General features: G+C 48.0%; 1 protein-coding gene across 1 annotated transcript in view; it reads left to right on the forward strand.

Annotated features, from left to right (window-relative positions):
* LOC139279576 (cation channel sperm-associated protein 4-like) overlaps positions 1 to 17,046 on the forward strand; it is a 134,494-nt gene that overhangs the window by 71,383 nt on the left and 46,065 nt on the right. The window contains exon 6 of the mRNA XM_070898699.1: positions 4,994 to 5,137. Coding sequence (XP_070754800.1) covers positions 4,994 to 5,137 — 144 coding nt within the window. The remainder of the gene's footprint in view (positions 1 to 4,993; positions 5,138 to 17,046) is intronic.

Genomic DNA, 17,046 nt, shown 5'->3' on the forward strand with positions numbered 1-17,046 from the left:
GCTGCCTCTAGGGTCAAGTTCTCGGTCTCTATAGGCTTTCGGAATATGCCTGCGTGGCCTATTCCTTCAATAAAAAAGTCTCTCAATACTTCTCTCCTTAGTTCATCAGAGAACTCACATAAACTAGCCAGCCTCCGAAGTTCCGCCACAAAGTCGGGTATGCTCTGGCCCACACAGCGTCTGTAGTTGTAGAACCTGTGTCTGGCCATGTGTCGGCTGCTCGCTGGCTTCAGGTGGTCTCTCTCACCAGTGTGCTCAACTCCTCAAACGACTTGCTTGCTGGTTTCTCGGGTGCCAGCAGGTCCTTCATTGAGGCGTATGTTTTCGAGCCACAGCTGTTTAAGAGATGGGCTCTTCTCTTGCCTGCCTTATCGTTGCCCAACCAGTCTTTGGTTACAAAGCTTTGCTGGAGCCTTTCTATAAAGTCCTCCCAAGTGTCTCCAGCATTGTATTTCTCATCTGAGCTGTTGGTAGCCATTTTGTGGATTCTGTGATCCCGTAACTCGTCGCCACTGTAAAGTCCTGACCCTGCAGTACAGACTTACACGGGGCACATGCTGAAGTCAAGGTCACTCTGGACCTGCACCTTTATTTCACAGCTCTCGAGTGCCACACTTGCTTGAGACCTGCCTTTATATACCTGTGTGTAACAGGTATGCAGTGTCTCCTGCAAGTGCACTCCTGGTGGTAAAGTATGCTTGTGGTTACAGGTCATATCTAGTTACAGTCATGTATAGCATGGTAAGATACAGTTATATACAGTAGTGTGAGATACATGACAAGCCCCTCCTACGCGGCCCAGTCCATAGCGCTGCTGGCGTAAAGTCTCATGCCTCACGAGTCTTACCACCCCCAAACGGGGTGATACTGAATTTTTAGCCCTATGTATCAAAAGCTTTTTTATATCTCATTTTTGCTGAGTTCTCCTTATCCTTTGTGCCTCTTCCTTTGATTCATCCCTTTACTCCTAGTTGGAATGTATTTAACCTGTACTTTATCCATCTCATATTTAAATATCTCATACACAGTTTGAGCTGTCATTTTTCCAACCAATTCATCTGGCTTGTCTGGGTCCCCTTTCATTTAATTTGTAGTCCAACACCTTTTATCTATTTTTAGTGTGACCCTGACTAGATTCTGGTCTCTCTTTCTCAAGTGTTCTCCTCCCTTCAGGTCACTTGTCTTGTTTCATTGCCCAGACCCAGGTCCAGCACTTCATCCTTCCTTGTTGGGCATTTAACATTCTGATTAAGGAAGCATTTCTGGCTCATTTTGAGAACCCTCGTCAATTTTGACCACAAAGGTTTCTCTAATCCGAGTTTATCTTAGCATAGCTGCAGTCCTCCATTATTGAAACTCTGTTACAATTAGGCTTTGCAGCCCTCAAGGATTACCCCAAAGTCCCCAGGAATTAAAGCTTTATCTCCAGGGCACTGCTGCAAGCAACCCAGGAGAAACATCATAGGGCCATAAAAACATAAAGGAGATCGTAAAAAAGGCTGTTTGGATAATTCTTGACTGCCAATCAATAATGAAGAGTCTGTTCGCTTTCCATATGGCTTAAGAAGGCGGGGCAACATGAGGATTGGCATATTGGGCGACCAGTGGCAGTAGCATGAGGGCATGGTGATTGGGGGTAAGAGTCCATGTTATGAAACCTCCTGGAATATGTCCAACCAACATTGACAAACTTAGTTATTGATGTAAACCTCTCTAAATTAATCTCAACTCCACTTACCTGCTTTTGATCCATATCCTTTACCTAACAAAAAACTATCAAACTCAGTCTTAAATATTTCACTTGACCCAGCATCCACAACCTTTTGGGGGAGCAAGTTCAAGATTTCTACTACCCTTTGTGTGGAAAAAATGCTTCCTGATTTCAGTCCTGAATGGCCTAATTTGAATATTGTGCCCCCTTGTTCTGCATTCTAGTTTTTCTCTCTCTCTCTCTATCCTCAAACCCTTTTATCATTTCAAATACCTCAATTAGATAACCCCTCAACCATCTAAACTCAAGGGAATACAAACCAAGTTTATGCAATCTGTCCTCATAATTTAACCCTTTAAACACTGTCATCATTCAGGTGAATGTGCTCTGTACCCCTTCCCAAGCCAATATATCCTTCCTGAGGTACAGTACCTTTAATCAAAGAACTTTAATCAGTTGTTTAATAAGTGCAGGAAGAGCAGTTAGTTTTGCAGAGAGAAACATCTGTGAATACATCATCCCTTTTAGAAGCAAGAGATCGATATGCAACGGTGCAAATTTATAATTAGAAGTTTCACTTGGTAACATAGCAATTATATGTAAGATGAGTGAAACTATCAATAAGATGGGGAGTTGCAGAAGAATAACTTGTTTAAACTAAAACGTATTGATAAGGGAGATGGGAATTAGCTCATTTAAATTCACCATGTATGGAGTTGTATTATGTAATGCCAAAACATGGTCGGCCCAAGTCAGCATGGATTTATGAAAGGGAAATCATGCTTGACGAATCTACTGGAATTTTTTGAGGATGTAACTTAGTAGAGTGGACAAGGGAGAACCAATGGATGTGGTGTATTTGGATTTTCAAAAGGCTTTTGACAAGGTCCCGCACAAGAGATTGGTGTGCAAAACCAAAGCGCATGGTATTGGGGGTAATGTACTGATGTGGATAGAGAACTGGTTGGCAGACAGGAAGCAGAGTCGGGAAAAACGGGTCCTTTTCAGAATGGCAGGCAGTGACTAGTGGAGTGCCGCAGGGCTCAGTGCTGGGACCCCAGCTCTTTACACAATATACATTAATAATTTAGATGAAGGAATTGAGTGTAATATCTCCAAGTTTGCAGATGACACGAAACTGGGTGGTGGTGTGAGTTGTGAGGAGGACGCTAAGAGGCTGCAGGGTGACTTGGACAGGTTAGGTGAGTGGGCAAATGCATGGCAGATACAGTATAATGTGGATAAATGTGAAGTTATCCATTTTGGGGGCAAAAACACGAAGGCAGAATATTATCTGAATGGTGGCAGATTAGGAAAAGGGGAGGTGCAACGAGACCTGGATGTCATGGTTCATCAGTCATTGAAAGTTGGCATGCAGGTACAGCAGTCGGTGAAGAAGGCAAATGGTATGTTGGCCTTCATAACTAGGGGATTTGAGTATAGGAGCAGGGAGGTCTTACTGCAATTGTACAGGGCCTTAGTGAGGCCTCACCTGGAATATTGTGTTCAGTTTTGATCTAATCTGAGGAAGGATGTTCTTGCTATTGAGGGAGTGCACCGAAGGTTCACCAGACTGATTCCAAGGATGGCTGGACTGTCATGTGAGGAGAGACTGGGTCAACTGGTCCTTTATTCACTGGAGTTTAGAAGGATGAGAGGGGATCTCATAGAAACGTATAAGATTCTGATGGGACTGGACAGGTTAGATGCGGGTAGAATATTCCCGATGTTGGGGAAGTCCAGAACCAGGGGACACAGTCTTAGGATAAGGGGCAGGCCATTTAGGACTGAGATGAGGAGAAACTTCTTCACTCAGAGAGCTGTTAACCTGTGGAATTCCCTACCGCAGAGAGTTGTTGATGCCAGTTCATTGGATATATTCAAGAGGGAGTTAGATATGGCCTTACAGCTAAGGGGATCAAGGGGTATGGAGAGAAAGCAGGAAAGGTGTACTGAGGGAATGATCAGCCATGATCTTATTGAATGGAGGTGCAGGCTCGAAGGGCCGAATGGCCTACTCCTGCACCTATTTTCTATGTTTCTATGTTAACATGGAGTGTCACATAGAAGGAGTAAGAAAAAGATATAAAAAGTCATCATCATCCTAAGCAGTCCCTCGGAATCGAGGAAGACTTTCTTCCACTCTTAAAATGAGTCCTGAGTGACCAGTCCAATAAGAGAACTACAGTCCCTATCACAGGTGGGACAGATAGTCATTAAGGAAAAGGGCGGGTGGGACATGTTTGCCACACGCTCTTCCTGCTGCCTGCGCTTGATTTCTGGATGTTCTCGGCGATGAGACTCGAGGTGCTCAGCGCCCGCCCGGATGTTCTTCTTTCACTTAGGGCGGTCTTTGGCCAGGGACTCCCAGCTGTCAGTGGGGATGTTGCATTTTATCAGGGAGGCTTTGAGGGTATCCTTGTAACATTTCCTCTGCCCAACTTTGGCTTGTTTGCCGTGAAGGAGCTTCGAGTAGAGCGTTTGCTTTGGGAGTCTTGTGTCTGGCATGCGAACAACGTGGCCTGCCCAGAGGAGCTGATCAAGTGTGGTCAGTGGTTCAATGCTGGGGATGTTGGTCTGGTCGAGGACGCTAATGTTGGTGCATCTGTCCTTCCAGGAGATTTGTAGGATCTTGCGGAGACATCGTTGGTAGTATTTTGAACAAAAACATAGGATTCGTATATGTCATGTATCTCACATTACTGTATATAATTGTATCATACCATGCTATACATGACTGTAACTGGATATAACCTGTAACAATAGGCATACCTTACCACCAGAGGTGCACTTGCAGGAGATACTCCATACCTGTCCCACTGAGGTATATAAAGAGAGGTCTCAGGCAAGTGCAGCACTGGAGAGCTGGAATTAAAGGTGCAGGTCCTGAGTGACCTTGACTTCAGCATGTGTCTTGTGTAAGTCAGGACTTGACAGTGGCGACGAGTTACCCCAACCAATCATCATTAGGTCTGGCTTTAATACTTCTAAGTGTAAGTTTACATACTATTACATGTACTGCTTAATAAATCTGTGACACTTGATATTCAGCACCTGATATTGATTTGAGGAGTAAATATCAGTAAGACCACACCAATCTTCTCTAACGTGTGCAGTTCATGTTTGTTTGCAGGATTGCTTGATTCAGATTATGTTTCATAAATAACTTGCCTCCAATCAAGGTTTTGATTTAGAACTACATTACAAAGCTTGTAATGCAGATGTTTCCCTCCTAAGGTGCAGAAGATTCTGATAATTAATTTCAGTTGATTTCATTTTTAGGATGACTGGAGTGTCGAAGACAAAATCTCTCAAAACATTTTAAGCCGTTTGCTGGACCATATTCTGCTGAGGTCATTTATCATCGGACTGCTTATTGGAAGCTGTGTTTCCATCAGTTGTCAGACCAACCCTTCCCTGTTAGAGGTAAGGAATGGAAATCGTGTTAAACTCCTTGCATTCATTGCTTGCTGTGACATCTAGTATACCTGGGCCAATAATCCAGAGAACCCTAGACTAATAATTATCCAGAGAACATGAGTTCAAATCCCACAATGGCAGTTTGAAAACTTGAATTCAATTTTTTTTAATTGGAAATGAAAAGCTGATACATTCTGTAAAAATATTGATATTTTTTAACATTACTTTTATTTCTTACAAAGGCAGAACAGTAATGTAGACATAATTCATTTAAATCATGTTCTCAAAGCCTGGGGGCTAAATTCGATAGCCCCCGAAAATGGGCACTGGTATCGCAATGTACGATCAGTCCTTGCCTGTTGAGTCCAATGCAGACAGCAGGCAAACTTCGCGCTGCCAGCTAAGTAAAATTATTGCAGCGTTGAGGAAGCGCTAGCCGCATTGTTCAGTGGCTCAGCACCTCCAGAGGGGCCCCAAGTTCTTGCGAAGCTAGCACCACTTAAAGCTATCCTGCACTAATTAAAGCCAGCCTTCAGCTCTTAAAGCGGTAGTGCATACTGGCTGGGGCAGGTGCTGGAAGTGCTGGGGAAGAGAATGTGAGCAAGAAGAACACTGAATTATGGCGCAGCAGGGCAAAGAGCGTGCTCCAAGGTTCTCAGATGCTGCACTGGAGGATGCATTGCTGGATGAGGTGGACAGGAGGAAAAAGGTCTTCTATCCACAGAGGGCCAGGAAGTCATCAAGACAATCTCAAAGAAGGCAGTGGGAGCAGAAAGCCATAGTGGTCAATGCCAGAAGTCAATCACCGAGGACCTGGATGCAGTGCCACAAAATGTTCACTGACCTTACATGAGTGGTCAAGGTCAGTGAATTCATCTTCAAATGCTATATCCCATCAGCTGCACCACTAGCCTCACACATTGCCCAATGCACCACACCCCCATCAGTACCAACAATTTTATATCAATCAGGACTCATACCTCACATTCATAGTTTCACCTCACCCTTACACACTTAGCACTGCTGCAAGCCTCACACCCATATCTCACACGCACTGTCAGCTATTCAACCGTGACAGGCACATCACCCAAACACATTGCACCACACTCACTGACGCACATCCCTCTCTCTTGCAGAGCAAGGTGGCTCATAACCACAGGCAGCAGGAGCTACCCACATAATAACAGACGCGCCTGCATGACCTAACTCCCATGAAGGAGCCAATGCTGGAACTTATTGGAGCGGCTATCGCTGAGCCCGTGGACAATGGCAAGGCTGAAACAATTGAAGATGACGGCATCCTCATACCTAATCCTCCTTCTTACATCCCACTTTCCTCACATTCCACTTCCCCCTCATCCCACAATCCCTTCTGATTTGCAAGCTGCAGGTGGTGTAAGCATGCACCTCTTGCTTCCCCCCCCCCTCCCCTTCCCTCACCGCAACCCTACCCTTGTGCCTTTCTCCTTTCAGATAGCCAAGAGCTGCAACCTGGCCAGGCAGTGATGGAGAAGTAAGAACTGGAAGGGAAAGAAGGCTGTGATGCTGAATACACAGTGCTGTCAATCGATTTCACACTCGCAGCCACTAGCTCAGATACTGACACATCCGCATACTTTAGAGGATAGCTTAGACATTGGATCTGCACGCGGTGAGACACCGGGCACAGGTGACTTACATCCAGGGCAGGGGCAAAGGTGGCGCAGGAGCCATCTCCCCAGAGGGCGAAGGTCGCACATGAGTTCTGCTGCAGAGGAATCAGCACTTGGTTGGGGCAGGTATACACAATGAAATGCTTGGTGCAACGGCAGACCTACTAGAAAACCTGCATGCAATGGCAAAGAGCATGGAGGGGTCAAGCACCAATTTGGCACAGGCCTTTGCGCAGAGCTTGGAGCCCATCCTTTCCAGTATAGAAGTGATGGCTAACTCCATTCGCACATTTGCAGACCCAAACAGAATGCAGCATCTGATGGCAGATGTTTCAGCTTCCACTGCAGCACAAGCAGACACCACCCAACATCAGAGTGCTGCAATAGAAACTCAGACTGCAGTCATGCACGCGCAGCTTGCTATCACGCAAGCTCAGACTGCTGCCATTATGGCTACGCTTACCAGTGTTCAAATGGGCTTGCAGGATGTCACAGCAATCCAGCAATCTGTCCTCCAACAGATTTCTAGGATCGCTGAGGCGCCGACTCATGGGAGTGGCTGTGGCTCCATGGAGCACGAACCTGCTGTCCTCTCTCAGGATGACAGCATTCATCCTCTCACCCTGCCACTCCACCAGTGCCCTTGTTGATGCCTGTCAGCCAGCCAGCCAAGATGGTGCATTCCGAAGCTGGGCCTTCTAGGCCCAGAGCTGCACGACGTCATCCGCTAAGGCCATCTGCAGTCTCTTCCACTGCAAGTCAGCAGCCTTTGAAGAGCAGGGGAGTTATCACAGTGATTTTTTGCACTAGTTTTTTGTGTGTCCTTCTGCACATATGCACATTGGACCCCACCCCTTTTTGCACATGGGCACTTGATTCGGTCGCGCATGCACAGTGCAACGTACGAGGAAGCCGGAAATGTGGCCGAACCATGGAACCGTGTGGAGTTCACTGCCACTGGAGCTGCTTCTAGCTTTTGGATTATTTTCAGGATTTTTGCCGAGAATATTGCTGAGATTATCCACACACACTTTTTCGTGGCCTTCTGTGGGAGAGAAAACATCAGAGCTGGCAGAGAGAGAGACTGGGGGAAGCCGTCGGCTGGGGGCAACAATGGTATCTTTATGCCCTCCTTTTCTCATCCCACTTCCAACTCACTTTCCAGCTCCTGATATTGTCGGACTTTCTTGCTCCATTCCTGCGCCCCTGCCCTCACCTTAACGTGAGTCTTGTGCCATTTATACTTTCAGATAATCAGCAAGCAGGCCAGCCTGTACCTGAGCCTACCTCCACCCCCCCCCCACCAATGATAGTGACGAGGGAGAAGAGGAGGAGGCCCCAAATACAGTATCATTGAGTCTCTCATCCGCAGGCAGCAGCTCAGAGACAGACACTATGCATTCGTTAGCAGACTGCAGCAAGGCCAAGGAGAAAGGGTAGCTCGGGAGCCAGCTCCCCAGAGGGAGTGTTCATGCTCAAGTTCTGCTGCACAGGACTCACATGAGGACCTCGATGGGGAGCTTACTAGAGGGGTCTGCACTGGGTGACGCACAGAAGCCTACCAGGCTGCAGCAAGGCCGAGGGAAAAGGCTAGCTCGAGAGACAGCTCCCCGGAGGGAGTGTTCTTGCTCAAGTTCTGCTGCACAGGACTCAGATGAGGACCTCGATGGGGAGGCGTTCACAAGAACGGTGATGGTCATGCACTCCAACATGACAGGTGCAATGCAAAGGTGCCCGAGTGCCTCTCGGCAATGGTAAGGAGTGTGGAGGAGTCCGCCTCGAACATTGCACAGAGCTCTGCGCAGACCATGGAGCCCATCATTTTCAGTCTGCAGACGATGGTGGACTCCCAGAGGGACCGTGGGGAACCAGACCTCATGAAACGTGTTACGGGCTTCCATTGCAGCACAGGCAGAAGCAACGCAACATCTTAATGCTGTAATGCAGACAATGGTTGATGACATCAAGTCTCAGACTGTCCTCATGCAGTTTCAGCTGGATACCACGCAAGCTCTGACTGCTGCCATCGTCACTGGGTCCACCACAGTTGACTGGGGAATTCACGTTACTCGCAGCTGGCCACCGATCTGTGCTCCAGCAGATTGGTTGGGGTGCTGCGCCGGGGGAGTGTCAGTGGAGCAGGAACCTGCTGTCCTCTCTCAGGATAACAGAATTTCTGACCCCATCACTGCCACTCCGCAATTGCATGTCTCGCTACCTGTCATCTAGCCAGCTCAGACTGCCGCCACCCACCTGAGGTATTGCAGTTTACAGCCGGGCCTTCCAGGCCCACAGCTGGTCAAGGGCATCCTGCAAAGCCATTTGTAGTCTCTGGTATTGTGTTCCTAACACAGATGAGACTGCACACAGGGAGATTAAAGTAACAGTGACCTCAGTCTTTAATAAGACACTCCAGAGTGAGGAACAGGCTTATATACAGTGCTCCCAAGGGATGCTGGCATCCCTTGGGACTTGAGGGGATGAGCTTCCTGGTGGCGGAACATGGGAGTGCATGCTTTACAGATACACAACAGCACTCCCCCCGCCCCCCCCCAAATTCAAAGTGAAAACTATTTACAAGGTGAGGCGGTCGGGAGCCTTTCTTTCCCTGGTGGGCCGCCTCGGTACAAATGTCTGTTCTGGCTGTGCCCTCGCTGGGCTGGCGTGTTGTTGGCCATGCAGGGCTGCTAGGTGAGCCTGGGCTGTTGGGCGTGATGGGTTCCATTTCCTGGTCCGGTGTGTCGTTGATCCTTTGGGTGTGTGTTGTGGGCTCGAAAAAGGTGGTGTCTGCTGTGGGTTGTTCAGGGCAGTCTGTGAACCGCAGCCTCATTTGGTCCAGGTGCATTCGGCAAATTTGTCCATTGTCTAGTTTGACTACAAACACCCTACTCCCTTCTTTAGCTATCACCGTGCCCGCGATCCACTTGGGACCATGTCCATATTTAGCACATACACAGGGTCATTCAGATCAATTTCCCGTGACATAGTTGCGCGACCATCGTTTACATTTTGTTGCTGCCGCCTGCTCTCTATCTGATCATGCAGGTTGGGGTGAACCAGCGAGAGTCTGGTTTTAAGTGCCCTTTTCATGAGTAGCTCAGCTGGGGGCACCCCTGTGAGTGAGTGGGGTCTCGTGCGGCAGCTCGGGACAGGCGGGTTTGGAGTGATCCTTCTATGACTTATTAAGGCTCTGTTTGATTGTTTGTACTGCCCGCTCTGACTGCCCATTGGAGGCTGGTTTCAACGGGGCTGAGGTGACATGTTTGATCCCATTGCGGGCATGAATTCTTTAAATTTGGCACTGGTAAAACATGGCCTGTGGTCACTGACCAATATTTGAGGCAGGCAGTGGATGGCAAACATGGCCCTCAGGCTTTCAATGGTGGCGGTGGCGGTGCTTCCCGACATTATTTCACATTCAATCCATTTTGAAAAAGCATCCACCACCACTAGGAACATTTTACCGAGAAATGGGCCCGCATAGTCGACATGGATCCCTGACCATGGTCTGGAGGGCCAGGACCACAAACTTAGTGGTGCCTCTCTGGGCACGTTGCTCAACTGAGCACATTGCCGTACATAGGACTCTCAAGTCAGAGTCAATACCGGGCCACCACACGTGGGATCTGGCTGTCACTTTCATCATTACTATACCCGGGTGTGTGCTGTGGAGATCCGAGATGAACGTCTCCCTACCCTTTTTTGGTAGTACTACGCGGTTACCCCACAACAGGCAGTCTGCCTGAATGGACAGCTCATCCTTTCACCGCTGGAAGAGCTTGATTAGCTCTTGCAAGTCAACAGGGATGCTGGCCCAGCTTCCATGCAGTACACAGTTTTTTACTAAGGACTGCAGAGGATCTTGGCTGGTCCAAGTCCTAATTTGGCGGACCGTGACAGGTGATTTATTATTTTCAAACGCTTCCATGACCATCAACAAGTCTGCGGGCTACACCACCATCAACAGGTTTGCAGGCTGCGCCATTTCCACCCCTGTGGTGGGCAATGGTAGCCGACTGAGAGTATCCGCACAGTTCTCGGTGCCTGGTCTGTGGCGGATGGTATAGTTATACGCTGATAGCGCGAGTGCCCACCATTGTATGCGGGCTGAGGCATCAGTATTTATCCCCTTGTTTTCAGCGAACAGGGATGTGAGGGGCTTGTGATCAGTTTCCAGCTCAAATTTGAGGCCAAACAGGTACTGATGCATTTTCTTTACCCGAACACACACGCTAATGCCTCTCTCAATCATGCTGTAGGCCCTTTCGGCCTTAGACAAGCTCCTGGAAGCATAGGCGACAGGTTGCAACTTCCCTGCAACGTTAGCTTGTTGTAATGCACACCTGACTCCGTACGACGACGTGTCACATGCTAGCACAAGTCTTTTACACAGGTTATACAATACAAGCAGCTTGTTGGAGCATAAAATGTTTCTGGCTTTCTCAAAAGCAATTACTTGTTTTTTTCCCCATATCCAGTTCTCACCTTTACGCAATAACACATGTAGTGGCTCTAAAAGGGTGCTTAACCCCGTTTGGAAGTTACCAAAATAGTTGAGGAGTCCCAGGAACGACGGCAGCTCTGTGACGTTCTGTGACCTGGGCGCGTTCCTGATAGCCTCTGTCTTGGCGCCTGTGGGTCGAATGCCGTCCGCCGCGATCTTTCTCCCCAAAAACTCCACTTCTGTTGCCATGAAGATGCATTTCAACCTCTTCAGCCTCAGCCCTATGCAATCCAGTCATTGGAGGACCTCCTCCAGGTTTTGTAAGTGCTCGACGGTGTCCCAACCCGTGACCAATATGTCGTCCTGAAAAACCACCGTGCGTGGTACTGACTTGAGTAGACTCTCTATGTTTCTCTGGAAGATCGCTGCAGCCGACCGAATTCAGGTCGAGCTTGATGAACGTCTTGCCTCCTGCCAGCGTCGCAAATAGGTTGTCTGCCTTAGGTAGCGGGTATTGGTCCTGTCGCGAGAAACGATTAATGGTTACTTTAGAATCGCCGCAAATCCTGACCGTGCCATCACTTTTGAGTACTGGAACAATCAGGCTGGCCCACTCGCTGAATTCCACTGGGGAGATGATGCCCTCGTGTTGCAGCCTGTCCAGCTTGATTTTCACTCTCTCCCTCATCAGTTCCTATGGAGTGGAGGGTAGCCAATGTAACCCCACTTTTTAAAAAAGGAGGGAGAGAGAAAACTGGGAATTATAGACCGGTCAGCCTGACCTCAGTAGTGGGTAAAATGATGGAATCAATTAATAAGGATGTCATAGCAGTGCATCTGGAAAATGGTGACATGATAGGTCCAAGTCGGCATGGATTTGTGAAAGGGAAATCATGCTTGACAAATCTTCTGGAATTTTTTGAGGATGTTTCCAGTAAAGTGGACAAAGGAGAACCAGTTGATGTGGTATATTTGGACTTTCAAAAGGCTTTCGACAAGGTCCCACACAAGAGATTAATGTGCAAAGTTAAAGCACATGGGATTGGGGGTAGTGTGCTAATGTGGATTGAGAACTGGTTGTCAGACAGGAAGCAAAGAGTAGGAGTAAACGGGTACTTTTCAGAATGGCAGGCAGTGACTAGTGGGGTGCCGCAAGGTTCTGTGCTGGGGTCCCAGCTGTTTACATTGTACATTAATGATTTAGACGAGGGGATTAAATGCAGTATCTCCAAATTTGCGGATGACACTAAGTTGGGTGGCAGTGTGAGCTGCGAGGAGGATGCTATGAGGCTGCAGAGTGACTTGGATAGGTTAGGTGAGTGGGCAAATGCATGGCAGATGAAGTATAATGTGGATAAATGTGAGGTTATCCACTTTGGTGGTAAAAAACAGAGAGACAGACTATTATCTGAATGGTGACAGATTAGGAAAAGGGAAGGTGCAACGAGACCTGGGTGTCATAGTACATCAGTCATTGAAGGTTGGCATGCAGGTACAGCAGGCGGTTAAGAAAGCAAATGGCATGTTGGCCTTCATAGCGAGGGGATTTGAATACAGGGGCAGGGAGGTGTTGCTACAGTTGTACAGGGCCTTGGTGAGGCCACACCTGGAGTATTGTGTACAGTTTTGGTCTCCTAATTTGAGGAAGGACATTCTTGCTATTGAGGGAGTGCAGCGAAGATTCACCAGACTGATTCCCGGGATGGCGGGACTGACCTATCAAAAAAGACTGGATCAACTGGGCTTGTATTCACTGGAGTTCAGAAGAATGAGAGGGGACCTCATGGAAACGTTTAAAATTCTGACGGGTTTAGACAGGTTAGATGCAGGAAGAATGTTCCCAATGTTAGGGAAGTCCAGAACCAGGGGTCACAGTCTAAGGATAAGGGGTAAGCCATTTAGGACCGAGATGAGGAGGAATTTCTTCACCCAGAGAGTGGTGAACCTGTGGAATTCTCTACCACAGAAAGTAGTTGAGGCCAATTCACTAAATATATTCAAAAGGGAGTTAGATGAAGTCCTTACTACTCGGGGGATCAAGGGTTATGGCGAGAAAGCAGGAAGGGGGTACTGAAGTTTCATGTTCAGCCATGAACTCATTGAATGGCGGTGCAGGCTAGAAGGGCTGAATGGCCTGCTCCTGCACCTATTTTCTATGTTTCTATGTGAGGTACCGCTCGCGCCTTGTGGTGAATGAGTCGTGCCTGTGGGACCAAGTGGATCCGCACCTTCACACCGGAAAAGTTTCCAATGTCTGGCCCAAAAAGGGAAAGAAATTTGTTAAGAACCTGGGTACATAGGCCTCATCGACATGTGATAGCGCTCGGATGTCATTCCAGTTCCAGCGGATTTTGCCCAGCCAGCTCCTTCCAAGTAGTGTGAGGCCATCGCCCGGGACAATCCAGAGTGGCAGTTCGTGCACCGTGCCCTCGTAGGTAACCTTGACCATAGCGCTGCCCAGGACAGTGATAAGCTCTTTGGTGTACATTCTCAGTTTCGTGTGGATAGGGCTCAGGACTGGTCTGAATGCCTTGTTGTACCACAGTCTCTCAAACATCTTTTTACTCATGATGGATTGGCTAGCGCCAGTGTCCAGTTCCATGGCTACGGGTAAGCCATTCAATTTTACATTTAGCATTATCGGTGGACATTTCGTCGAAAATGTGTGCACCCCGTGTACTTCAGCATCTGCCTCCTCTCCCTGAGGCTCGAAATTGCTTTGATCCACCATGGACTGATCTTCCTCTGCCACATGGTGGTTAGCAGGTTTTGCAGAGCTTGCAGCTCGTTTCCAAGCTCGTTGGGGGTGCCCCATTGTTCTACAGCTCTTGCAAACATACCCTTTTGAAGCGGCATGAATAGGCTGAATGGAAGCCTCCACAACGCCAACAAGGTGTGAATTGCTTTGCATTCTTCCTTTGTTGCGCACTCTGAGTCATCTGGGTCACCTGAGGCCTGCTGGCAGTTGCAGACTCGTGGTTTCAGCCCTGTACATTTCTGCTCGCAAATACAGTTCCAGTTAATTTATGAACATTGCTAGCACTTGTGTGCTGAGAGATTTGTTTGGTGTTATTACTGGTGGCCTTAAACACCTGTGCTATCGCAATGGCCTTACTGAGGGTCGGTGTCTGTATAGTCAAAAGTTTTTGTAGGATGGTCTCGTGGCCAATGCCTAGTTCAAAAAGGTCTCTGAGCATTTGCTCCAGGTAGCCATCAAACTCACATTGTCCTGCAAGTCGCCTTAGCTCGGCGACGTAGCTCGCCACTTCCTGACCTTCAGATCACTGGCACGTGTAGAACCGACACCTTGGCATCAGCACACACTCCCTCGGGTTAAGATGCTCCCGAACCCTGTACACAGCTCCTCATACGATTTATTTGTGGGTTTCACCAGAGCCAGAAGATTCTTCATGAGGCTGTAGGTCGGTGCCCCACATACCGTGAGGAGGACCGCTCTCCTTGCATCACTTCCTTCTCCATCCAGCTCGTTGGCTACAAAGTACTGGTCTGGCCGTTCGACATCGGCTTCTCAGTCCTCACCCTCCGAGTACTTCTCTAGGATGCCCACAGTTTGCTGCATCTTTGCGTTGGATTCGTATACTCATCGCCAGATATTTGTTCCTAACACAAATGAGACTGCACATAGGGAGGTTAAAGTAACAGTGACCTCAGTCTTTAATAAGACACTCCAGAGTGAGAAACAGGCCTGAGGGGGCCGGCTTATATACAGTGCTCCCAAGAGATGCTGGGATCCCTTGGGCCTTGAGGGGATGAGCTCCCTGGTGGCGGAACATGGGAGTGCATGCTTTACAGATACACAACATCTGGCCCTGACACTCAGCAACCTTCCAAAAGCTGTAGCCACAGGGGACACACTACGAAGGAGCTATAGAATAGATAAAGCCAGTGTTAAGAAGGAATATCAGGTATTGCACAAGGGTGATTCATAAATATAATTGTGGTGAATGTTATGAGATGAAATTTAATTGGAATGTTGCATATTTGGTGCTGTCTCTCATTTCAGTTTTGGGGCTGTGGTATGGAAGGGGAAATTGATGTGCTGATGGGAACATGCAGAGCAACTGGGAATTCATTGGAACCGGAGTCTGATGAGGTGGTCACAGACCGCCCTTGTAGAATGCCGATTGAGTAGCTGCCTCCTCCGTCACTGCTGTTGCTGCGGCTCTTCCTCCTTGTACACTTGCTTCTCCTCATCCTCCTGCTGAGGTGGTGGAGCTATGCCTGGTGGCAATGGCTACGCCCTCATGCTGGCCAAGTTGTGCAGCATGCAGCAGACGATAACGAAAAGGGACACCTACTCAGCCGTGTGCTGGAGGATTCCTCCCGAGCAGTCAAGGCAGCGGAACCGTTGCTTGAGTACTCCGATGGTCTGCTCAATGCTGTTCCTGGTGGTAGCATGACTCTCATTATATGAGTGCTGAGCAGGAGTGTTGGGGTTGCGGAGGGGAGTCATGAGCCGGATGGAGAGTGAATAGCCCTTGTCTCTAAGCAGCCAGCCACAAGCTTGATGTGGTGGCTGGAAGAGAGCTAGCTCACCGATCTGGCACAGGATGACTGCATTGTGGCTGCTGCCAGGATAGCGGGCATTGATGCTGAGGATTCGGCGTGTGTGGTCGCACACCAACTGCACATTCAGTGAGTGGTAGCCTTTGCGGTTACGGAATACCTCAGGAGTGTTATGCCGAGTGGGGCGCTACATGTTAGCGCCACCACAAAACCCCTACCCAATTTAGCGGGAGGCGCTGTTCTCGTTGCGTCCTGGCCAAAATTCCTTTGCGCTTCAGGTCAATGACCTGAATTACTTAAATTAGCTGACCTGACCTTACATCACACCAAAAGATCAACTATTTCCCTCATAAATGCACTTGATATGCAGAAATCCTGGTATCACTAACACCACAACTGCATTATCGTCAGGGTTAATGATACCCATTGTTCTGCCAAAGGCTTGCCATCCAATACATAATGGTAAATTTACATGCATGCCCTCAGACTCCTGGGGATGCATGCATTAATTTACAATTTTACAATTTATTCTTGGGGATGTGTGCGTCACTGACAAGGCCACATTTATTGCCCATCCCTAGATGACCTGAGAAGGTGGTGTAGCAATATATTTGGCTTGTTAGGTCTCTTTAGAGGGTATTAAATGAACCAGATAGTATGGGACTAGAGTCACATGTAGGCCAGACAAGGTAGGGTTGGTAGGTTCCCTTCCCTGAAGTAGATTAGTGAACCAGTTGGTTTTTACAATAATCTGGTAGCTTTCATGGTCAATTTTCTGGGGCCAGCCCACAATTTACCACAGTTCCATAACTTGCTACAGTAGGGTTTTTACTTGCGACACTGAGTTGCTAATTCATTATCATAACCACTCCACTATTGTACCTGAATGTATGTTCCTGGTGGGCTGCCTAAGTCCCACTCTCTGAAATTCCCGCTCTAAATCCCTCCACCTCGCCACTCCCACTATTCTTTTAAAGCCCTCCTTAAAACACACCTCTTTGACCAAGTTTATGGTCACCCCCAAAATCACCTTTGACGCAGCATCTATTTCACCTTGAAGCACTTTGGGATACTTTACTGCATTAAAAGCTCTATATAAATGGCAGGTTTTGTTGATGACATTAGCTAATTCAAGATCAAATCTGAGACCTTCCACTGAACTGTTTGATTGACAGTAACCTGGCTCCAGTTTGGACCACCTGTTCCATTTAACCTTTGATGTACAATGTCTGAAAATTATGCCGTTTGTGTATAACTCTATCTGTACTGGTTTTGCTGTCATGGATACTGTA

The sequence above is a fragment of the Pristiophorus japonicus genome, chromosome 14, assembly GCF_044704955.1.
Source record: "Pristiophorus japonicus isolate sPriJap1 chromosome 14, sPriJap1.hap1, whole genome shotgun sequence".
In the NCBI taxonomy this organism is placed as follows: Eukaryota; Metazoa; Chordata; class Chondrichthyes; family Pristiophoridae; genus Pristiophorus; species Pristiophorus japonicus.